At 43.1% G+C, this 24,069-nt stretch overlaps 3 protein-coding genes across 8 annotated transcripts in view; all 3 read right to left on the bottom strand.

Moving 5' to 3' along the window:
- Nucleotides 1-2,691, bottom strand: part of espnla (espin like a) — a gene marked incomplete at both ends in the record, with an annotated part of 28,460 nt that extends 25,769 nt beyond the window's left edge. Inside the window, one exon of the mRNA XM_080473959.1 lies at nucleotides 2,398-2,691. Within this exon, the coding sequence (XP_080330085.1) occupies nucleotides 2,398-2,691 (294 nt within the window). The remainder of the gene's footprint in view (nucleotides 1-2,397) is intronic.
- Nucleotides 2,692-3,336: 645 nt separating this feature from the next.
- Nucleotides 3,337-14,290, bottom strand: scly (selenocysteine lyase). 6 transcript variants are annotated; one of them, XM_080473789.1, is made up of 15 exons: nucleotides 14,162-14,278; nucleotides 13,584-13,749; nucleotides 13,198-13,306; nucleotides 11,737-11,832; nucleotides 10,526-10,635; nucleotides 10,308-10,408; nucleotides 9,219-9,396; nucleotides 9,002-9,129; nucleotides 8,562-8,717; nucleotides 8,369-8,475; nucleotides 8,243-8,279; nucleotides 5,161-5,244; nucleotides 4,057-4,156; nucleotides 3,753-3,828; nucleotides 3,339-3,643 (listed from the first exon to the last, which is right to left on the bottom strand). In XM_080473789.1, exons 4-15 carry the CDS (start codon nucleotides 11,823-11,825, stop codon nucleotides 3,490-3,492), a joined length of 1,320 nt encoding a protein of 439 aa, XP_080329915.1. In that variant the 5' UTR covers nucleotides 11,826-11,832; nucleotides 13,198-13,306; nucleotides 13,584-13,749; nucleotides 14,162-14,278; the 3' UTR covers nucleotides 3,339-3,489. The 6 variants fall into 6 exon arrangements, with proteins under 6 accessions (XP_080329914.1, XP_080329915.1, XP_080329916.1 ...); XM_080473790.1 differs by having other exon boundaries at nucleotides 13,584-13,752; nucleotides 14,162-14,265; XM_080473788.1 differs by lacking the exon at nucleotides 13,198-13,306 and having other exon boundaries at nucleotides 3,337-3,643; nucleotides 14,162-14,286.
- A 5,146-nt stretch (nucleotides 14,291-19,436) lies between these two features.
- kif1aa (kinesin family member 1Aa) overlaps nucleotides 19,437-24,069 on the bottom strand; it is a 50,623-nt gene continuing 45,990 nt past the window's right edge. The window contains exons 38-48 of the mRNA XM_080473983.1: nucleotides 23,437-23,551; nucleotides 23,191-23,324; nucleotides 23,036-23,097; nucleotides 22,803-22,948; nucleotides 22,498-22,686; nucleotides 22,220-22,291; nucleotides 21,992-22,113; nucleotides 20,528-20,671; nucleotides 20,235-20,427; nucleotides 20,014-20,132; nucleotides 19,437-19,937 (exon numbers count right to left, since the gene is read on the bottom strand). Of these exons, the coding sequence (XP_080330109.1) occupies nucleotides 19,895-19,937; nucleotides 20,014-20,132; nucleotides 20,235-20,427; nucleotides 20,528-20,671; nucleotides 21,992-22,113; nucleotides 22,220-22,291; nucleotides 22,498-22,686; nucleotides 22,803-22,948; nucleotides 23,036-23,097; nucleotides 23,191-23,324; nucleotides 23,437-23,551 (1,339 nt within the window). The 3' untranslated portion in view covers nucleotides 19,437-19,894. The remainder of the gene's footprint in view (nucleotides 19,938-20,013; nucleotides 20,133-20,234; nucleotides 20,428-20,527; nucleotides 20,672-21,991; nucleotides 22,114-22,219; nucleotides 22,292-22,497; nucleotides 22,687-22,802; nucleotides 22,949-23,035; nucleotides 23,098-23,190; nucleotides 23,325-23,436; nucleotides 23,552-24,069) is intronic.

Here is a 24,069-nt window from a genome sequence, read left to right as displayed (position 1 = left end):
GAGGATCTCTAAAGGAGGATTCTGTCCCTGGAGAAGGCTGAGAGATCATTGAGCTGAAACGACGTCTCCTCGGCTGAGGACAGAGAGAAGCAGCTTGAATCGAAGCTTCAGCAGAAGGACAAGGAGGTCGAGACGCTCAAACAGGCGCTGCAGACCAGAGGAGCTGCTCCCAAACACGCAGACACTCTGTTAGCGAAGAATGTCAACCAGATGAAGGCAGTGGGAGACAACATGCTGGTGGACATTAACATCCACTGGAGTCACAGGCCGGAGCGCAGAGAGCAAATGGCTGCAGAGAAGGAGGCTCTGCTCTGAAGCCAGAAGGAGGTGGTGACCAAGCTCACTTTAGAAATGGACAGCCTGGAAACCTCCATGAGGGAGTCACAGACCCAGGCAGGCAGAGGACCAGAGAAAGCTGAGTGACCTCAGAAAGGAGATAGAGGAAGCAGCTTGACTGAAAAGGTGATGGACAGTGAGTCAAAGCTGAGAACGATGCAGAAAGAGACGCGGCAGAAACAGGCTGACAGGCAGATCCGGTGTGAAGCTCTGGAAGAACAGCTGAAAGAGGTGAGGAAACACACCGAGGAGAGTCGGTCGCCAAAGAAGAGAAGAACTGGCTGGACCACCAGAAGAAGACCAGACAAGATATTAAGTTCCTCATGGATGGAATCTTGTTTTGGCCTGAGCGGGCCTCCAGAGTGACGGAGAGAAGGCCACGGTAAAGAGAACAAAGGCCACCAGAACACAAGGAACGACGGAGGAGAGGGAGAAGGAACGCAGGAAGGAGGTGGAGGACACAACAGACAATAAACAATGAGAGAAGGAAACTCCAACACACCTTCTCTCTCTTCCTCTTCACCTTCATCCCCATCAATGCTTTAAATAAATTCAGTTTTCATGATAAATCCGTGTCGCCGTATGATGTTTCATGTCTGTGGTTCCACTGCAGCTCAGTGCTGCAACCAGGAATTCACTCTGTGTGGTGGGCTGAATTCAACATCCACTCAAACCTTTAAAGACAAGTTCAACAATAATTCAAACTCCAGAACAAGGAGGTTCTAGACAAAGTCATTACTGGATATTTATTTAAACTGCCAGTCTTTTTGCAGTTTTATCTGCAGGAAGTTGGGACTTTTTGTGCTCAATCCATTGATAACTTTTAAATTGCTTTAGCTCGTTAAACATCCTCATCAAATATTTATGGTAGACTCTCAGATGCAGTTATTTGTATTTTATACATAAACGCAGTATGAAAATAATCACTGTCAGCTGGACATCAAACTAAAGCTAAAAATGGCTGAATGTAGAGAACAGGAGGTAGGTTACAGGACTTCCTGCATGACTCTAGAAAGAAATTCATGTCATTGGGATGGTAAAATTACTTATTTTTAGTGTTTAAGGTCAAAAATAAATTGATAAATGTAACGAGAACAAGTGAACAGCTACAGAAGTGACTAATGTAAAAACGGTCTAACAGGTATTCAACTCAATTCAGTCCAGTTGTATTTCTATTGCGCCACATACCACACATTTCATGTCATTTCAAGGCACTTTCACTGAGGAAAAACTCACACACAATACCACATGAGAAAACATAAGTGACAGTGGAAAGGAAAAACCTCCTTTTAACAGGAGAAACCCGAAGAACCAGACCCAGAGGTGGAGACTTTTTACTGTCTCGTTCCGGGTTGGAGGATAGAAGGAGAGAAAAGGATAGGAAAGCAATAGGCAAAAAGACAAATCTACTGCAATGTAAGAATGTGTGTGTGTGTGTGTGTGTGTGTGGCTTCAGTATTAGGGTGGATTCACGCTGGGTGGAGTGGAGAAAAGATCTAATGCCACAAGTTTGAGCCAAAAGGCTTCTGTAGTAACAAAAAATGTCCCTTTAGCAGAAAGAAAATCATGTTGTAATACGCTAAAATGCTGATTCTTATGCTGTTTATGTACATTTGGTCATAAAAGTTATCCAAGGTTCAGTGAAGGCATCAGAAACAAGAGTTAAATCAGTGGCTAAAATCCGGCTTGTCACATTGCTACCATGGCAACAGTTAGACAAAGAGGTGGGTTCGCCTGTGATTGACTGAGAGCAGAAAAGAGGAGCGTTCCTGGTTCTAATAAACCTCAGCCACAACACAAACACAGTAGAATAAAGAGACCAAGGCGCATCTCCCCATAGCGCTACTGCAAACTACAGCCATAGTAAAAGGTTCTCCTGCACATGTTCAATAGATGGACAATAACAATGTTTCCTCCAGATTGTCATGACTCCATATTCTCATGGGACCTGGTCGTTTTATAGTTGACAATCTTCCGTGATAGCAATCCAACGAGTCCGTTGAACGATTATCATGAACTCGTTCTCTCTCTCTGTGTAGACTTTTCAGTGGATAAACTCACCTCAATGTTGCAGCCTCCTTGATCCACAAGCCATTGGAGCTCCCGGGTGTTCCCAGTGGCTGCTGCGTCGTGTGCCGGTGTGGCTTTGTTCAAGGCCCTGGGATCAGGGGCCAGACCCAGTTCCCTTACCAGGAACTTCAGGCAGTCCAGGCGTCCACACCTGGCCGCATGGTGCACGAGCCCGGCACCTTGACCGTCGCTGATGGCCGCAGAGAGGCACCCGGAAGATGCCAGATCCCTCAGGGCGGAGAGGTCTCCCACTCGCGCCGCCTGGATGGCCCGATGGAGCACCATCCCTGGCGGCCGATCAGGAGGGTATGGTGCCCAAGCGAAGCGGCTGCCTGGAACTCATTGTATCCCACAAAGCCATCATCACGGTCTCACACGCACAACTCCACATATAATAACACACGCTCATGTGCTCGTTGCCTCCTCCTGAGCCAGGAAAGCGACACCCGAGCGGCAGCCAGCTGGCCAGCAAGGCCTTTGGGGAGAAAGGCGGGGGTCAGAGCCAGCGAGATAGAAAGGTAATGAAAGACGGGTGGAGGCGCAGTGCTCGCGGCCTCCAGCTCCCTCTTTGTGTGGCGGCGACCATATGCTGGCACAAGCGCCCACGCTTCACTGGAGATGGGGGAGCTGAGGCAGCACGGAAACTTAAGTAATGGGAGAAGTCGGAGCCAAGGCATTGCTGGATTACAAAGAGTGTTACTTTTTACAACTATTTTAAAACTTAATCACAGTGGGGACGCTTTAACAGCTGGTACGAGCAGGATGTCTCAACCTGCACTAAATATTTCACGGTTGATCAGGTTGAAGAAAATATTGAAAGTTTGACTCCGGTGACGCTCGCAACGCTATGACTGCAATTAGCTGATGAGCTGCTCACATGACGTGATGGAAGCTGAGCGCGTTCATCCCTCCATAACATCACCCCCCCAGGTCACGTCAAGTTCTTCCCCTTTTATTATTTATATGAAAAATTTCATCCACTTTACATAATCAGTTTAATGGAACAATAAACACAGCTGGTGCATGTTTAGCTCTGCACATCTCCGCACACAATTTGCTTTTGCTCGGCATAAGCCAGAGCCGTCAGTTCATTTCTTCGAGCAGCTGCACCGTTTCCCTCAGGTCCTCCACGGCTGCGTCCACATCTGCTTCAGTCGTCCCCCTGCCCACGCTCAGCCTCAAAGCGTTGGCCGCCACCTCTGAGGGGACGCCACAGCTCAGGAGGATATGGGAAGGCCTGATGGACAAGTGCAATGTGGTGCGAGCGGGAGGGGAGTTATGTAACCACCGAACAATGTTGTGTGCAGACAAAGGGCGGGAGAAGCCTAAATGAGGGGCTCTTGTACCTGTTTCCAATGTCGGAGTGGCAGGCGGCGCCGACGCTGGCCAGCAGCCTCCTACAGTTGGACAATATCCTCCAGCCTAAAGCAGGAGGGAGAGCGACAGAGAGAGAGAGAGAGAGAGAGAGAGAGAGAGAGAAAGAGAGAGAGAGAGAGTGATTAATCATTCAGAGGCTTTGTAGTTTTACAAATGGCCCTGTGCAGGTCATGACCTGCCGCCAACAAACATTGGTGTAGGGTTAAAGGACACTGTTCAGCGTGGCAGCACCAAAACAGACAGAGTAAAGAGACGGATGAACCGTGACATCACCTTGTAGCGTCGGGCCCAAGATGGACACGTTACATGTGTTGGGGAGGATATCAGCGCCCGGGTAACGGCTGTTGAAGCGGATCTTGTTTTTAAACACAGTCTGAAACAGAAAATGTACATTATGTGAAATTACTCAGTGTGCGAGGAAAAAGAAAAAGAAAGTCGGATTGGAAAGCAGTAACTTTACCACTCAAAGGACACTATTTCAATGAATGCACACGCAGCTGGGTTATTACAGTGTTGCTGTGATGCATTAGCTGAGCTGTCGGCACCGTGCGAGCCAGGATGATGACCGATTCTCCCGCTAAGTTGAGCTGAAGTTAGTGGGAGGAAGGTGCTCCGTAACCCAGATATTACTGAACTTAAGGCAAACATGTATGAACTAACCATGTTTAGACGCAGCAATAAAACAGCCGAGATAACCAAAACAAGCAGACAGCTCTGATAAAGGTCAGCTGGCCGGTCGGTTTGCTGAGCTGGACCGGGCATCAGCAACTCTGCAACTGTTTCCACATTCAACAAAATTAACTCATTAGTAACAAATCAAAATCAGTGATAATTGTGGCTACGTCTCTAATTTCACCATCGCAAACATTTCCTAGAACATTACGGCTCAAAGGTATTGGTGTCACAGAATTGTGTTACTTTACAACATGATTTCAGCATCACTTCATGAGACCACAGGAAGACTGTGCCAGGAATAGTATGAATGCCTAACGGTGTTTATGCTCTTATAATTTCACTATCGATACAGCAAGTAAACCTGTGCACGTAACATGAGGAATTAAGTGCACGATCAGCTTGTAGGGTCACACACTGAGTTGTTACCCTCAGTTTTTCCTCTTAGTGTTTTAAAAACCTGCAGCATCACAGCTGGATTTTTATCTTTCGTAGCAGTGTTCATTTACACGTATAGCACATCAGCATTAACTTCAGAATTTAGTTGTACACGACCTTCAAAAACAAGAAAGTGATGAGTCAGGAACTAATACATTTGTTGTACTCAGAGAAATGAGTCCGAAAGAAGCAGATGATTAAGTGAAAGAATAAAAAATGCAGTTTAGTTATACAGATTTTTTGTTTTCTGAAAGGAATCGAACTTACCTGCAGCCGAGTTTCCAAATAAAGTTTAGTACTGCGCATGTGACTCTCATATTCTGACAGATTGGAGGTCACCAGCTCTGCAGCCTAAAACAGACACACAACAAACCAATCACCATAACAGTAAGAGAAAATACTTGCCTGGTATCTAAACAAACTACTTAACAGAGACGGTTGAAATTATTTTGCTTGTACAAGTTTGGTGAAAACGAGCACTTTATTTATAAAATGAATTAGACAATAGAACAGCATACAAAAACCCTCAGACGCACATTGTGAGCTTAAGTTGATGTTAACATCAATATTAAACTTACAGTGGAATACCTTAATGCTATGTGTTGGACAGGCCTGAGTATTGATGAAATTGAAGATTTCCTGGAAGTTCACTCCTAATAAAACATTTACAGACGGAAACACTGAAAAGTAGATGAAGATAAACAAACTTGAGGATTGAGGACTACATCACTACCATGCAGGATGAGGAGACCCAGGCTGAGGTTTGCATAAACTGGACAGCTGAGAAATGGAAACTGGAATCCCAGTGTGATGAATTTCCATTTCTGCTGATGCTGCAGTCGGCAGACTCACAATATGTGGTCAAGAGCAGGGACAAATGAACCCAAGTAACCTGATCTTGACCGTTCAAGATGCTGCTGGTGCTTGTAGGGTGTGTTTGGTTTTCTTGGATATTTTGAGGTTCCTACCAAACAATCATAGTATACTTGTGGAACAAGGGTGTCTTTTCAAAGCTGCAATTTATAATTTCCTGACAGCGACTCCAGCGTGACAAAGAACCGAATCACAAAGCAAACGACACCTCCTGAAGCATAGCAGAGTGTGGTGAACCAGAGCCAACAGCAACATTCACTTAAAGTGAAAACGCATCGTTTTACATTTTCATTCGAGAAAGGTTTCGCTTGGAGACGTCAACATTTTAATAACGATGTTCATTTACACAGAAACAGCGGAAATGCTGAAAGCAATGTAGTTTTCCACTTGGGCCGCTAGTGGGTGCTGTTGGTTGTTTTTGTTATAACAGTGACTGTAAACTATAAGACTACTCAGTCCCAGGAAAATATGGACTGGGAGTCATGACACGACGGAGGTAAACATTGTTGTTAATGCCCATCTACTGAGCATGTGCAGAACAACCGTTCACTACAGCCGTGGTCGCATGCGACGTAGCAGTGCTTCTTCAGTCTAAACAGAGATGGAGCACAAGCGTTGTCAAAAAGTTGCGTTTTCATGCTGTTGTCGTGTTAAACGGACACCCAAAACGTTATCAAAGTTTTGCTTTTTCACTTGAAAAACTTGGCGTAGTGCGGGTTGTGCTATGAGATGTGGAAGAACAGGAAGAGCTCAGCACGGTTAATAAACAGATTAGAAATCTGTGGCGTTGACATCATGAATTGTTGCCAACATGTTTAGACCACGTTATCGGAGTGGGACTTTGTATTGAAGCCAAAGTAGCAACATGATGTTGTTCGATGTTTAGTTTGATGTTTCACATTAAAAAACAAAATCGAATTGATGAAACCCACAATTTGAAGAAAAATCCCACTACACACCTTTTTTTTTGTGCCATCACAATTGTGAGATTAAAAAAACAATTATAATATAGCATTATCCTTGATCCTCAGCCATTTTGTCGCATGACAGCAGGTGGAACCAGGTAAAGCTCGGAGTAATGTCACATCTCACAACAACTCCAGAATAGGGAAACATTTAACTGAGAACAAACCCAGCTGTCATTTAACAATTCATACGGCGCTTCGGGAGTCGATACACTAAATGTAACGTGACAAAATTGTCATGTGTCACATTTTCATTCATTCATGTGAAGCAACTACATGACTGGGAATTACAGAACGTCACAAACTTTACTTAAAAGAACAATTTTATACTGAATAATAAATTGCATTGACATTAAGATATACATATCTTGCGTCTGAACTGTTGAAAATGTTTTAACTTTATTTGTCTTTGTTACATAAATAAACATATCCTGTTTACATTAACAATAAAACTTTAAAGACTTTAAATAGTATTGAAAGGAACTGTGATGTGCTTAGTGAATGTGGCATTTCTACGGGCCTTCTTTTAAAAAAAGCCTAATAACTCATTAAAACGTAAATCATTGCAGGAGAGCAATAAAGAAACTTATAAAGAGCTGGTAATTCCTTTATAAATTTTATAATATAAAGGTTTTGTGAAGTGTCTGATCTAGATCACATTCGACACATTGAAAAACATCTAACAACCTGCAGCATGATCATATCAGCTCTGTGAGAACAAAGCTCATTGTGTTTTTTCTTCACATATTTGTTTTAACTTTGTGTCAGGCAGAGATAATTGAGTAAAACAATCATTAACTTTGTTTCACAGCTGAAAACCCTTATGTTGAAGGAGTATTATGCAAAATGTTCTTTCTAATTGTTTTCAACTATAATAATCGTCGCCATACCTGAGAAGTGAAGACATTCTGTCATATCTCTCTCTGGTTTGCTTCAGTTTTTAAAAAGTGTGTTGCTCTGACGAGCCAATCAGAAATCAAACCCTATAGTGTCATCAGGGGTTTAGCCAATCCCAATCAAGGTAGGCCCTCCTTTTGACTCCTCCCACAATTAGCTCTGCTCTGGCACATGGCACCACGAGAGGAAGTACTTCCTCCTCTTCCCAAGATGGCCATGTGTGGGTGGAGCCAGTCCAGCTCACACAGACACAGCAGATTCTGAATGTAGCTCCTATAATTCCAATATTGAAATGGAGGAAAATCAAGGAAAAGCTGCATTTGGGGCAATAAACTTTGAATACAATTTTTTGGGACTAATGAGACCATGTGAAAGGGTTGAAAAGCTGAATAATATGACTCCTTTAAGTTCAAGACCTACAACATGTGCATACATGTGAACAGTCATTTGGTGGAGGAGGCTATAGCAAAGCTGTACCAAGCAGAAGAGACAGCTGGCGCGTTATCAACCTAATGCCGATGTTTTCAAATATTATCAACCCTCAGCAATGTGTCTATAGAGTACACAGTGTTTTAGAAGAAGCAGCATGTCAATGAGTCAGGCCTGAAACTCACCTTTCCCAGACCAGCGATCATCGGCGTGTTCTCAGTGCTGTGACGAAGACAAACCATGTATCACCAGGTTTGAAGCTCTCAGGCTGTTTGGTGAATGAATGCTCTGAACAACATGGAGGACGTTACCCTGGTCTGAAGTTCCTCTCCTGACCTCCTCCGAACAGCATCGGGTACAGTGGAGAGCTGGTTCCCGGGCCGTTCACATACAGAGCGCCGATGCGAGGGGCGTAGAACTGAAAGAGAGACAGAAACTTCTGGGTGGTGCTCATCTTTCTCGATGGCGGCTCTTAAGACGTTTTGACGCAACAGGTTTGCTGACCTTATGTCCCACTATGGTGAGGTAATCCACTCCCAGCTCGCGGACATCCACTGGGACCTTTCCCAGAGCCTGGGCAGCATCAGTGTGGAGGAGGATCCTGAGACTCTGACGCTGCTTGTTGAGAGATTTTACTCTCCTGCAGATCTCTTGAACTGGCTGAAGAGAGAGAAGCTGTGTCAGCATGCAGTGACCGTCGACTGTGCTGCACAAAGAGGCAAACACAAACTAAAAAAACAAACGTGTTTTAACTCATGAGCTGCACTTAGAAACTCCTGTTTCACACAAATATAAGCGTGTTCTGTGGTTTTTTTTTTAATTCTTTATGAATTGACAGTGGAAATATCATTGACCAACAATTACGCAAATGTCTAAGATGAGTCAGCAAATCAAAGTGTTACGTTAAGACAAAGTTATGGGACATTTTTTTGTTTTTCTCGTACCATTATAACTCCGGTTTCATTGTTGGCCAGCATGACAGAAATAAGACAAGTGTTGGGCCGCACCGCGGCCACGATGTCCTCCACCTCGACCCGGCCCGTCACCTTAGACACCGGCACAAAGGTCACATCTAAAGCAAAAACCAGACAAACAAATACATGTTAAGGAAGCAACTGACCTCAAAACATTTCTGAAAACAAAGACAGGATGCTCTCATACCCGCCTTAGCCTCGCTCCGAAGGTGCTCAGCCACAAGTTTGACGGAGTCGTGCTCCACGTTGGAGGTGATGATATGAGGCAGGCCGGTGAATCCGTTCTGGTTTCCTTCCCCTCGTTCTGCAGAACTGGAGCTTTTCCTGAAGTGCTCCATGGCCGTGTGCAGCACCAGGTTGTTGGCCTGAGGAGAGACGCGTTTGCTTTAATTCACAGTCGTCTGCAGGGACGGGTATCATTCACATTTGAACCGATACGGTACCGATACCTGGTGCCTGGGAATCGATCACGGTGCACAACGGTACCAACGTCCGGTACTTTGTGCATTTATGTGGTATTAAATGTTAATTTGTTTAAGAATAAAATCTCAACATTTTAACATATTTATGTTTCAATATGTAAACTTTAACAGATATACTGTTTGTATTGTAACGTTGCAGTTGTTTCACAAATTTCTTCAACATGAAAACCTTCAGCTACGACTAAAGTGTTTTTTCTTAATAATGCACAAATTAAAACCCAGCTCCACGTCCTCCTATTCCTTTCCTTTCCCCTCTGGAAAGATTGTGATGGTAGATCTGTGATGGTAGAGTTGTGGGTCAGTGATGGTAGATCTGAGGCTAGTCAAATTGTGCACTCTTCAGCCTTGAGAAAAACCTTGTGCTTAAACAGGAGCCTCCTCAGATTAGAAGTATTCCAACGCTGGCCTCTCACTTTAGGTCACAAATATTGAAGCGAGCGTGATCTGCATCGCGTTTCAAAATGCGGAGCCTCTCGAGCGTTTTCTCTCCGCCACGGTTGCTCCGTTGTCTGATTACGAAGCTCTTGACTCATCACGCTCTTGTGTGCGCAATGCTGTGTTCAAGTCCGGCTTGAAAGACCACCTACTCTTCCACTCCCACAGTCACAAGGATGCATTTAGGTACTGAAACCAGGTACCGTTTGATTTTACATGAATCGGTATTTGGCAGTACCGACCAAATTCGGTCGGTACCTAGAAAAGTACAGAATTCGGTACCCCTCCTTAGTCGTCTGTGTGCATGAAGCTGTGCTTTTGTACAAAAAGGCTCATGGGACTCATGGGATTTTCGTTACCTCTGTTCCTCCTGATGTGAAAACGACGTCCTCGGCTTTACCGCCAATCATTCTCGCCACGTTCTTTCTGGACTCATTGATGATGGCCTTCGCTTTTGCACCTACACATTCAAACACACACCGAAAAGTATTACTTCAAAGGTGTGATGCAGCATTCTTTTATCGTGAAGGACATTTAATGGTGTTTACGGCTTCAATGAAGAGTGAGTCTTCCTCACCGGCTAAATAGTTGCTACTCGGGTTTCCCCAGGCATCCTGGAGGGCCTCTGAGATGGCCTGGATCACTTCAGGCTCCAACGGGGTCGTGGCATTGTAATCCATGTAGATCCTTGATCATAGGGAACACATTATCATAGTTTACCATGTTTTTTTTAACAAGCGATTCACCTAAGAAAGAGGTCTGCAGCCCGTTTATCTGGAGAAGACATACGTGGCTCTTTAACCGACTGTCAAGCAGCCTTTACTAAACAGTCTCATTTCAAGGTGCAAGAGGACAAATGTGACAGTGTTAATTAAAAATATGCCTCACATCCATTTTTCAAGTGAAAACATTCGTTGAGTTTTGGGTGTTCGTTTACATGCCACTTAAACTCAACTTTTTGAAGACACTCATGCTCTGTTTCTGTGTAGACAGTGGAAATACTGCTACTGTGCATGCGCATAGTACATAATTCTTCTGCACATGCTCAGTAGATGGACTTTAAGACCTTTTGCCTCCAGAGTGTCATGACTCCCAGTCAATAATCTCCTGGTACTTGGTAGTTTGACAGTTTACAGTCACCCGGAATTGCAATACAACTTGTCTGTCCATATCCATATCTGTAAACTCGACATGATAAATATTCACAAACCAAACAACAGCACCCACTAGTGGCAAAACATAAAAACTACAGCATTTTCATAGTTTTTGCCATTTCCATGTAAACCTATATTGTTTTGAAAATGTTGCTGTGTAGCGTAAAACTTTCTAAAAAACAAAACACAAACATTACGTGTTTTTACTTAAATGCTGAAGTGTGAAGCCCCCCCCCAACTAAAACAGCAAAAGAGCTTCAACAGTTAAAACCACTAAAATAGCTAAGGTACAAAACCGTTAAAATGGATGAAATATGTGAACTCTTAAAAGAGCTAAAACCAAAAAAAAACAGCTTAAATAAAGTCTCCAAAATGTAATAAAATATTATCTGTTCCTGATGGCAGCTCATACATCTCTTAAACACTTTGATAGAGTTTCTAAACTACTTATCATTTTGAATGTTGAAGATATTTTTTGTTGTAAAGGTTGTAGGTCTTTAATTCTGGTCATGTCCTGAGACATGATGACTAGACCTTGTTTACGCTGTTTCAAGTGGAAAAGCGTCGTCTTTGCATTTTCATTTGAAAACGTTGTCATGTAAACGGGGCCTAAAACAAAGTGGAACCCACTCACCTGTCTCGATTTATTTCTGCATCGTGATGAAAGGTGTGGTCGGAGGTGTGGCCCTGCACTGGGGTCACGTCAGCAGATTTATCAGCCATTGGGTTTCTGTATAGAAATATGAGACAGTTCTAGCTACTCAGTTGTGATGGAGTCACCTGGCATTATATAACTCCTCGTAGTAAAACATAATAACTGTGCTCAGTGCTGCAGCTTTGTGCTCTAGACCAGAGGGGTCCTGAGGTTTTGCCTGCTCTGAATTAATCAAAATTAAATTCGCACACATAAAGAAAATCAACACTTATAATGGAAAGCAGAACTGGAAAATGTTTCTCAAGGATCCTGTCTTGGTATTTTGGTGAGAGTGGATGTGTTCAGCAGTGTTTGACTTGAGTGGCTCCTATCTGCCCGCTCTCATAGTTCTGTTTACTTTTTACAAGTACTGGTATCTGCTGCTTGTTGTCTCGCTGGACGGAGGCCACACAAGTCACACTGTAAGTGTCGATCTCCACTAAACTGGAAGTGACAACGTATATCGATACACAATGACGGAGGCAGGATGATGACGATGGACTAAAAAAACAAGACTAAGCAATCTTTCCAGTGCGAATAAGACATACAATAGTGGAAGTGTTGTAGTACTAGGGTACCGGTCTTGTTCTTGAGGCCACATTTTTAAGATCTTGGTCTCCATTACTTCAAGGAGTCATATTATTCAGCTTTTCAACACTTTCACATGGTCTTGTTGGGCCAAAAACAATATATTCAAAGTTTAATGCCCAAAATGCAGCTTGTCCTTGATTTTAATCAATTTGAATATTGGATCAAATGAGCTACATTCAGAATCTGCTGTGTCTGCATGAGCTGGACTGGCTCCGTCCACACATGCCCATCTTGGGAAGAGGAGGAAGTACTTCCTCTCACAGTGCCATGTGCCAGAGCAGAGCTGCCTAATTGTGGGAGGGTCAAAGGGAGGGCCTACCTTGATTGGGATTGGCTAAACCCCCAATGACACTATATAGGGTTTGATTTCTGATTGGCTGGTTGGAGCGACACACTCGTTGGAGGCTTCCTAAAGGAGTTAGGGAAAGGCGATCTCGCTGTTTTGACAATTGGACTGCATTTCCACGAGTTGACGTAATATTAAGCCGACAGCGGCGCAGGTTAGTGACGTCTGCCGTGGTAAAAAAAATAAAAAATGGACTACAAAAAGTGCATTTCTGCCACTTTACCCTGTGCCTTCTAACCACTGATATAATGTATAATATCACAAGGTTTGAATTGAAATCAAAAGAAAAGAGGCTACGAGGAACTAAAGTGAAGCAGCTGCCAGGTGAATAAATAACCAATCAAACTGAGAATAGGCTGCACAAAGTTTACTTGACTGTGTTGGATTTACAACACCTGCATAACATTCATAGTTGGTATATGAGTTTTAGATTAAAGTTGTTCGAGGCAGATTATTGCATTAACTTAACATGATCTGTGTTCAGTCATTGTGAGTTTCCCTGAACGCTCGGATGAGTAGGTCCCTTTAAATGTTGTCACCGCAAGGAATTGTGGGGCAGCATGATTTCGCCTCCTTTGGTAAAGGATGCATCAGTGTTTCCTCAGCTAAAGGAGGTTCTGAAGCAGGGGTGTCAAACTCAGGTACTGGAGGGCCGAGCCCTGCACGTTTTCCATGTTTCCCTTCTTCAACCTCTTCAGAACCTGAGTTTGACACCCCTGTTCTAAAGGACGCATTGAGCCTCCTTTCTTTAGCTTATTTGAACGTTCCTTTTCATGGCCGCCATTTAAACATTTCCGGGGTTAAGGACAAATAGATAGGACAGGAGATACGAAAGACTATTTGGACGCACCCTTGGTCTTGGCTTGGTCTCGAAGCAGGTGGGGTTGACTACCTCATCTTGTATTTTGGAGCTCTCTGGCGCCCCCCAGGGGTGGCCCACCCTTCCCACTGCAGGCTGACAGTGTTTGACAGCAGGTGGGACTTTCTCACTCAGAACTAATGTCATTAATTAGAACCTGCTGAGAGTCAGGGAGAAGAAAAACTACATCACTTCCAGCTTCAACACGCTCCTTTGTCCACAAGTGCACGTCCTCTCTGCGAGAACACCTTTTATTTCTGCTCATTATTTTTTTTAATTATTAATTATTTCTGACAGCTTCCTTGTACACATGCACATGTTTAGAACCCTGGACGACCAACCTGGACACCACCCTGTCCTCTCACCTGCCCCCACCCTGTCCTCTCACCTGCCCCCACCCTGTCCTCTCATCTGTCCCCTAACAACCATTTTAGCAACCTGTGGCTAACTTCTGTCTCAAAGCTAAATGCTACCGCGGCTAACTGTCGCAGCTCCCAGCTCATCTGCATCAAACATCGGCACTCATCCGTGTGACACGGCCGAGTGGACGTCTCAGCTTCCCGTCTGACCTTGTTCGGGGCAGGAAAGATGTCCCGGAGAGATTTAACTGCTGTTCGTGCAAGAAACTGTAAATCATCTGCAAGATCCCTTCCTCTTTCACGTCTGTGTGTGCGCGTGTCAGCTGCTGCGGGTTGCCAGAAGTGCACAGGCAGCGCGCAGGAAAGCTCCACTTTCAGCGAAACGCCATAGAACAAACGGGCACAATTCTGTAATTGAGTGAGACTATACAATAGTTATGAATGATTTGTTCAAGAAATAGATCTTCTAATGGAAAAAGAGTCTAAAAATTGTATTTACCTCATGTAAGATTTATCCGCTGAAATGTTAAACTTGATATCATACAGACATGGCAACCGCGAGGAAGCTCTGTTTACATTGTGACAAAACTCTATTTTATCATCTACAAGCATAATTTATCATCACGTAACTAGAAAATGACTTTGAAACATCATATGAGTAGATTAGTTATTTCGTAAGGAGGGAGTTTGTTCAAATGTGAAGAATTTCGGTGTATCTCAGCTTTTTAAACACTAAAAGAGACTTGAGATCCACAAATTAACCTGTTAGGTCCCATCAGAAACACCAGATGGAATGCATGTTGTTTCATATTGGAATCAATTTGTAGATGATTTACAGGGGAAAAGGTTCGGCTCCTCCCTAACAGATATTTGATGAAAGTTAAGGAAACATCGAACTAATCCATGAACTCTATCCTGCTAAAAGTCATATAAAAGACAAAGTCACAGTATTACATTCATTGCTCCAAGTACTCTGGAGCAACTCTCTTCAGAACAAGACAAAGAAATCTGAACTTTACTGAATGTGTTTATAGTCTCAAACCCCCGAGCATGAGGTCTCTTTTTCTTTTTATTTCCTCTTTGCTTTATCCTGCTACTGGTGTACTTGCAATATGTACTGTTGTCCGGTTGACAATGTGTTATTATAAATATTTAATTTATTCATAATAACAAAAACAGCCATTATTCAAAATTGATATATTGATATTTCTAAGGTAGTCCGTGTATTTATGTTGTATATGAGACACGTTTTATTAACCTTTTTGACACTGACAGATACTTCAAGGTTACTTAAATACTTCCGGAATAATTGTTGCCCAGTTTACTCTTAATAATAATAAATAATATTTAAACATGCAAGAGACTCTGTTTGTATTACTTAAATTCATTTATCTAAAATATAAATTAATTTATTCCTAGCTCATTTGTTTCATCTCAAAATAGTGAACGTATGCCTGATTATATTCTGAAAGAAATCTCTTTTGAAAGTTTCAAATCGAAAGGAACATTTGAATATCACTCCATTTGATATATATATTTTTTACTTTTTCACAGACAAGGTACACAGCGTATTCATGTATTTATTGAAGCAGTAAAACAAATATTTTATATATTCAGGCTAAGAGTGTGTTCAGAAGCAAATGGAAGGGAGGAAAGATCCCACTTCTAAATTAAAACAAACAAACAAACTGAATTACTAATTTCTTACAGTGAAAGTGGGAAGTTTCAGAAAGCTCCAAGAAGTTAATACAGCATCATCCAATATAGTACTATTTGTGTATTTATATGAGAAAAGGTTTTTTTTTTTTAAAAAGATGCGGTCTGTATATGACACGCCACATCATTATTAAGGAATACTATTTCAAACAAAGATTTTCTTGGTAAAATAAAACATCCAGACATAAAATGTCCCTAACACATATTTATTGTATTTAATATGCAGTTGGCATCGACCCTGACGTTGTTAATGGTGTCGAGGAGCTTGGCCACATTCACAAGACCTAATGAAGTATATTGTGGGGAGAGAAAAAACAAGACAGGACTCCATTTCTTTGTGTTGCATAATTTCCATGTTTATTTAATATATGACAATGTGTTTAGTGTACACACAAACATTTGACGCTTAAACTCCCAACACTCAGAGACACCGACTGAACTACTGCCCATTTAAGATCTTGTAAATGGGTGCAACTTTATAATACACCGTTCACAGCAATCATGTTTATATACAATGCAAAGTAGTTGTAAGGAAATAAAGAAGTAATTTGATGTGGAAGCACATAAATGTAAATAATGTTCCTTCATAGGGCAGGTACTATAAAAAGGAGACTTTGCAGAAACTGCTAGCTGATGGGTTACAGGTGGACAGAGAGGAAGTGTGACAGGAAGTTATCCTACAGCATTGCTCTGTACAAGATGCAACGCAAGAAACGTGTAACGGTGAACAATCGTCCTCCCAGGCGCAGGAGATTGCAGAGATTATTAAGGTCACGTCCCACAGCCTTCACATGGTTCCCTGATAATAACCGACCTACAATCAGTGAGGAAGCAGGATGTGAATTTTAAAGACAGCGAGTTGAGCAGATTTTTTATAAATTTTTTTAACTATCGATGTACATTCAGTAGTGTGAACTTTTAGTGACCGCACCAACGAAAACTCTGGTTGGCTCGAATGTGATGCACATTAAAAAGGCCCAACATAAAGTAGAGGAGGAATCGACACACAGAGAGCGGACTGAAGCAGCCGTACACACACGCGCACACACACGCACACACACACGCACGCACGCAAATATATTTTTGACATTATTGAGATTTAAAGAGACAAGACACAGTATAATGTTTGAAACAGTGTGACGTACAGTCTCTAAATGACAATATGATGATGATGATAATGATAATGATGATGATGATATGGCTGGATAAGATGCATACAATCTTTCTTGAGGGAATCTGATGATACGGCTGTAAAAGGATCTCGACAGTTTAACAAGTCAGGATAATAGCCTCACTGTTTAAAGAAGGTGTCGTATGGAATCGCCATAAGAAACCAACGCCACACAGTTCGATCCCCAGCTGAAATTTACATTGAAGAGATTGTAAGTCTGTCATATTCTTGCCGTCTTTAGTTGAGTGATTGTCACTGTTGTCAGTGAGCGTGCGCCGCAGGCTGGCTGACCTGAGGCACGCTCGTTTGACACACTCCACGCGAAGCCCACGCCGTTTCTGTCAGTGGGCGGTCAGAAAGTTTTCAGATGTATCATCCAAGTAAAGAAAATACAGTTTTGCCAATTCATCGTAGATGAGCCGAAGGGGTTAAAAAAAAGTAGGATCACTTGGATTGTTTTGTTTTTTCCACTCATGCTCATCTCTCGCAGGATTTGCTCCTTGACCATCCCGAAAAAAGCTTAAAACTATCAAAACTCATCAGATGAATCCAAATGGTAGCAAAGTCATGCAATTACCCCTTTTTTCTCCGATACGCACGTATCTCACCAAGTTTTGAAAACTAGCCGATTGAGTCTGGTTTCATCTTGTAAACGTAGCGAGTAAACTCTTGGTGAAACGACAACGACTCGCCATCCGACAAACTTTAGTCTTTAACTTTACTTCAACACCACTCAGGCGAGGTTTAGACTATTCCGAATGAATATGAGTCAGACAGAGACAGACAGTTACACACTCACAGTCGCACCTATCGGCATTTTGTAGTGGCGGGAAGAACATGCAAACTGTGCACAGGAAGTGCCCAAAGCCCAAAACTGGAACTGGGTGATAATCTAACCATGACACCACCTACACACGTGTACCTCACAGTCTGTCGTGTATAAACGCCATAATTCATGACGTTCCAGAAAGTAGATTCACCACGAGAGAAGCCATTAGTCTGGGTGCGCGAGTGAGGATGATGAAGAGCGGGACAGTGAGGACATGATCCGCGGACACTTCCACAACGGCACTTTAGCAGCATGAAAGATGTCGTTTCAAAGCAACCGGGTGCGGAGGCATACTGTGCAGTATGACTGAAGAAGAGAGGCACTGTATTTAATCAATATTACATAATCATTCAGACAAAACCAGCTTCCTGTCCTGTGCGGTGAGGAGCAGCGTGAAGGAACAAAGGTCGCCTTGTGCAGCTGAGCAAGAAAAGATGGCGTTGACAGAGTGCTGCAGGGATGACGATCGGTCCCCTTCAATAAATACCAACGGGACTCTGTTTGTTTATGAACTGCAGGTTTTTAAGAGATGAGTAAAAGCCCGTAGTACTCACACTTTTCTTTACAAAGATAAAGGACCTCATGAGACATATCCTAGTTATATGAGAGCAGTATCCCGTTTCTAACTCGGGATGTGAATCAGCGTTTTAGCATCTCCAACAGGAGTCTCTCCTGAATTCAAAGTACATAAAAAAAACCAAAAAAAACATTTAAACTGTTCAGTGTTTAGCGTAACAACAAACATGTAACCAACAATCTTTGTGAGTCTTGTTTTGCCTCTAGTTTCCTTACCAAGCTCAATTCAGAAGCACAAAATGGGCGTGTTGAATACATTCTGGTCTTTTTTGTTTTCTGGTTGGAGCTGAAGGCATGTTGTTCTGAAACACAAAGGTCCAATGCTCTGAGCGAGACTAAGAAGAAAAACGGTATCGTTTCAGTAATTTACCAACATTTCTTTCGTCGCTCGCAGGAACATGAAAATTTTGCAAAAAAATGTCAAACTTTTGATTAAAAAAACAAAAAACGAGGGAAACAGAAGTGCAAAACTGTTCGGTTCTTCCTGAATTTTAGGAATCATTCCTGCAGCACTCTTTATTCTTTTCTTAGTAACGTACTCTGTCATAATGCATATAAATTGGATCAAAGGAGGAACTACTCTACTGTAGTTCTAAAAGTGGGAGTGTTATTCAAGTAATCTTCAGCAAGAAAGAAAATGACCAATGTTTACTGCGGAGTTTGGGGGGGGGGGGGGGGGGGGGGTAGTGACTTTCAAACATTTAAGGAACTCATTAAAAAGTGCGGTGTGCAGAAATTGCACTGTACTACTACTTTAGAAATATAAATGTCTTTGTAAATAAATACATGCAGAAATAAATAGTCAAACTGTTAAATATCTAAATATATCACATTTGAAAAACAAATAAAATTCAGGTAGATGATGAGATTAAGTGTTATGATGTCGGATTACGTGTCATGTACATGAAGATACTCTCAGTGCTCCTACAAGTAGCTGAAACAACGTGGGCGAAACAAGAAGCGGTCTCTGATGATACGCGTGTCCTCGGCCAGGCGGACGTTTCTTACCCACCGTCAGAACTCCTCCACCAGAAAGGAGAGGATTTTCTTTCTAAAGGCAGTCACTCGACTGTCATATTTAAAAATCTTAGCGTGTATTTTATTTATTTTTTTCTACGTGTATGCCATACGCAAACCGGTTTCTGCACATCGTATATAGCTGCAGAGGTTTTCTTTTCTTTTTTCTTTTGTTTACTGATGCAAATGTTACACTGTGATCCTCAGTGAAGATACACGTCACAGCAACTTTGAAGGACTAAAATGTATAAGGCTTGATGTGTCACCGACGATAACTACAGTACATTACCATACGCATGTAATCCGAGATAAGAAAACTGTTGCTACTCCCTCAATTTTCTTCACTCGTCCTGCTATGAAGAAGCTCTTGTACAGTACAGCGAAAGATTTTTGAAGAGTCACGACGCTGCGAAGGACCGGACATAAACTGGGCGCTTTAGCTGCTGAGGACACTAAGTGAGAAACTGAGAACATAGAAGGGGGAGGGAGGCCGGGGGGGGGGGGGACTGTGGTTGAAGGGGACTGTGGTGGTGGTAGGGGGCGGGGCTCAGCACAAAGATCTATGTACACCTTAGTTTTTGCTCTCTCGCTCTCGCTCTCGCTCTCTCTGGTGAGATTTACTCAGAGTCTGGTTTCAAATCCTCATCTGTCCGGCTCGTCTTCTCGACAGCTTCGACCTGGGCGGCGAGAAGATACGTGTTAAATAAACACTCACTTTGTGTGAAAGGGCTTTTGGGCAGAAAGACGACCGACCTGATAGTTCCAGCGAGGAGAGGATTGAAGGCGTAAAGCCAGTCATGCATCTCTTTGTCGTTGGTGGCCTGGAGCAGAATCCCACGATGTTCTGTGCACACGGCAAACGTGTTGGGGGTCTGTCGAGAGAGGGGGGGGGGGGGGGGGGGGGGGGCTGGTTACGCCTGACGCTGTCTGAGAGTGAGAGAGAAGACCACCTGGGGGTTTGGTTGGTCGCCTACCTTGAGCATCGCTTGCTGGTCCTCGCTATATTCCACCTGGGCAGAGGACAGGTTGAGGATCGCCCGCTCCACTGCGTCTCTCTCCGTGTTGTAGATGTAGACGTACGGCCGCCGCACCACAACATAGCGCTTCACCCAGCCGTTGGTTTGCGGCTCTAAGAAATGTATGTAACCCTTCTTGGACACGATGGGGCTGCGGCGTTTAAAACAACAGAGAAATCATCACCGCGCGTTGAACCCCGCACATCTTCTCAAAGGGAAAAGACTTTTTTGAGGGACTTTGTGACACTTACCTGACTCTGATCTCTTGGATATCGGGGACGAATCTGCGAGTCCGCGGTTTGGTTTCAGACGCGCCGCTGTTGGACTTCTTGGCCTCGGCTTCCTGCGGTGTGTCTGGATTTGGGCTGACCGCTCGAGAACGAGGCGTCGGTGGTCTGTGGACCCAAAAAAACAACGACAAAAAGAGGCTTTTAGCTTTTATAACAACCAAACTCCTTATATGTGGGGTGATGATCGAAATGTTGTCCCTGGTAGTGTCAAGTGCATTTTAAAGTATTTTTACTAGTTTCATGTGTCTTTATCATACATCCAGTTGCTTTTTTTTCCCCTTTTTAAAAGAACAGTACTAAAGCAGGCGGCACGCTGTTCCTGTTCTAGATTTGGGATTTGCAAACATCCACAACTGAATTGTCTTTGATGCCTTTAACTGTAGAAATGCTTCCTATCATCTGACTAACTTCCGGTCTCTTTCTTTTCCTACTTTTATGTCTGTTGTGCAAATTCACACCTACCGGTACTTTGGTTTGACAATATTAACTCCATCATTAAAAAAGACCCCAGAAAGGAGGACACTGTGAGTTAAACTCATTTTAATCAAGGGACCTCATACAGCAAGAATTGTACTTGAATGGGCCAGACCAATAAAACTGCAGCATATTAACCTTCATATACACATTTTTGTTTTAGTTATTAAATTATTACTTTACATTTAATGAAATACAACTTTACAAAACTTTCACTCTTACTGTACCTTTTAACAACGCCTCCTGGGTACAAAATACAGTGAAATGAGTTCTCTATTTTCATTTTGGAGCATTCATTATGTATGAACTGATTCACCCTCATCGTATGGCTTTGATGCCGCCTTGTAAATAAGCGAAGCCAGATTTCACCACCGCGACTCTGATCTATCAGCTTGTTTCTCGTTTTTTCGTGCAGAAACGCTGCTATCCCCAATAAATAAATTGGAAACAGCTGTTACTTTCATGGAAAAATACCAGTCAATTTCACACCTTACAAGGTCTTTCCACAGACCAGACTGAAACCTCCGGTGGGCTTGTTCTAGCCCCCAGGCCACATGCTTGACAACCCTGGGTTAAGTTTTAATCATAATTAATCTTGTGTCATTTTTGGTGACTGTTGACGACAAAGCAAAAGTTTCACTTTGTCCATCACAACAGTACTCAGCGGTGACAGTCACTTTGTGCACAAACAGGTCTGCAAATCTGTGTGTAATAAAATTTACAGAAATGTGCCACAAAGCAAATGCACATCACTCCAAAAGGTAAATGCCGATTGGATTGGTTTAATTTAAACTACACCCAACACACACACACACACACACACACACACACACACACACACACACACACACACACACACACACACACACACACACACACACACACACACACACACACACACACACACACACACACACACACACACACACTTGGTATAAGGTTGGGACAGACCTGAGCGCAGCGTTGCTATAGCAACCCTCAACCAGCGAGGGACATGTTGAGGAAGGTGTGATTGTGTTTAGAGCGCAGATTGAAGGTGAATCTCTTAGGGTTGTGACAGACATCTCAGAGATCTGTAAACAAACACATGCATGCTGGGTAACCAGGGAGGAAATGGTGAGCAACCAGATTTAGAACTGAAGTTGATGATTAAAATGGTTGTTGCTGTTCGTGTGCTACCTTGCTTTCACTGGCGCTGACACACACGTGGCTGTATTCTCGATTAAAAGAGTGCAGGAGGAGTCGCAAACACTGTGGAAAAAAAAAGAGATACCCTCAAATATTTGTTGATAAAGGAAGTAAAAAAAACAAAAAAAACAACCTAAGCTTATCTCATGTGAAAACACATGTACCATGATCAATTGCATGAATGCAGATAATACAAATACAAACTATGCCCCGGTTGCAAAGCCTGTCCAGCTCCAACATGACATGTGCACAACGTAATGGAGACGAACCTTGGCGGCGAGCTCCCTCTGCCTCTCAGTGGTGATTTCATTTGAGGAGCTGAGCTCCCGGGCGACCTCTGAGGTTTGAGGAGACTCGCTCAGCTCCTCAGTGGCGCAGGACTGAAGGGCCTCCTGGCCCATCAGTAGGGTAGTCTCCAGTTTCTCCCTCAGCAGGAGGTAATGTTTGGTTTTCTCCACCTAAGAGACAAGAAGGAGAAACATTAGTCACTGACAACCGATCGTGTGTCTCGACTTGGACTGAACAAACGTGTCAGAACGAACGCAACTTGTGGATTAGAAGAAAAAGCTCTTACGTCTTGGAGGAGGCTGAGTTTCTCCAGCTCCCACTGGTGGTCCAAGATGAGGCTATCACTGCGGGGCCTCCACCCAGCCAGGTTTTCCTCCCCACGGACATAAGCCACAGAGGTGTCCAGCACCCGCCTGCGTCTTCTCTGCATTCCTGGTGCAGGACGAGTCGATATCATTAATGCTACAAAGGTGAACCTTATGCATTAACCTACATTATGGCACTGTTAATGACGGCTACCTGGGCTTCCTGCGTCTGCTGGGTTACATAAGGTGACTTCATAGACTCCGGTCACTCGGTTTCTGAAAGAAGACAAAGAGGAGGGGCGCTCTTCATCATTCTATTGTCACGTTAACTACAAATCAGGAAGGAGAACATCAAAACTAGAAGCTCACCCATCAGCCGCTCTGAAGCTCCCGGTACCGAACAGGTTGCGGATCGAACGGGAAGCGGAGAGCTTTGTGTCTCTGGAGTAAAACACCATGCAGACATCTTTGGTAATGACTGCAGGCTGTGTGCAGCTCTCCATCTGTAATTGATGAAAGAGGACAGATTGTCAACACTCTTCTGGCCTCGAATTGCCACCCGTAAGACTGTGAGAGCTATTTCTGCTTGGTCTGCATGCGAGAAGTGCATCGCACATCCAAGTACGCTGAGAGGGTCATGTAGATCTTCTCCCCGTATGGAGTGACTCGGTTTAGGAGCAGGGAGTTGTGCATGGAGCTGTCCCAAGCTGCCTCGAAGCGGTAGAAAGTCCTGAGGTTGACCAGAGGAAGAAAACACTGGATCAGGTGTCAACGTTTGGATTATTCCACCAAAATAACTAGGCTGTGTCGAGATAAATCCATGCTAAAGTCTACACTTTATACGTAAACAAAATCCATAATAATAGTGCACAAAAATCAGATTTCAGAAGGTAAGAACAAACAATGATGGTCAGTAGCAATGGCACACAATATTTACAATAGTTTACGTTAAAAAACAACTGTAGAATCAAGATATTTAATCTAATTTAATTTCTTAACTGATAAAAAAATACAAGCTGATTTTAACAAATATCTGAATATGGACATTTGGCAGCAATGATGGTTTGTGACAGTGAAGCACTCAAGCTGAAGCTGGAGGAGTTTTCTCCGCAGTGGCAGATTTCAGAGGTTTTATTTAAGAACTCTTTGTTAACCTCTTTAGAAATATTGTGAGCTTCATTTTACACTGACACTGGCTCTCACATTACTCTATTCAGACTTTGTAGTTTTTTGGGGGGGATTAAATTC

Source organism: Lipophrys pholis, assembly GCF_963383615.2.
Source record: "Lipophrys pholis genome assembly, chromosome: 10".
NCBI lineage: Eukaryota > Metazoa > Chordata > Actinopteri > Blenniiformes > Blenniidae > Lipophrys > Lipophrys pholis.
This window is presented reverse-complemented; position numbering and strand designations above follow the sequence as displayed.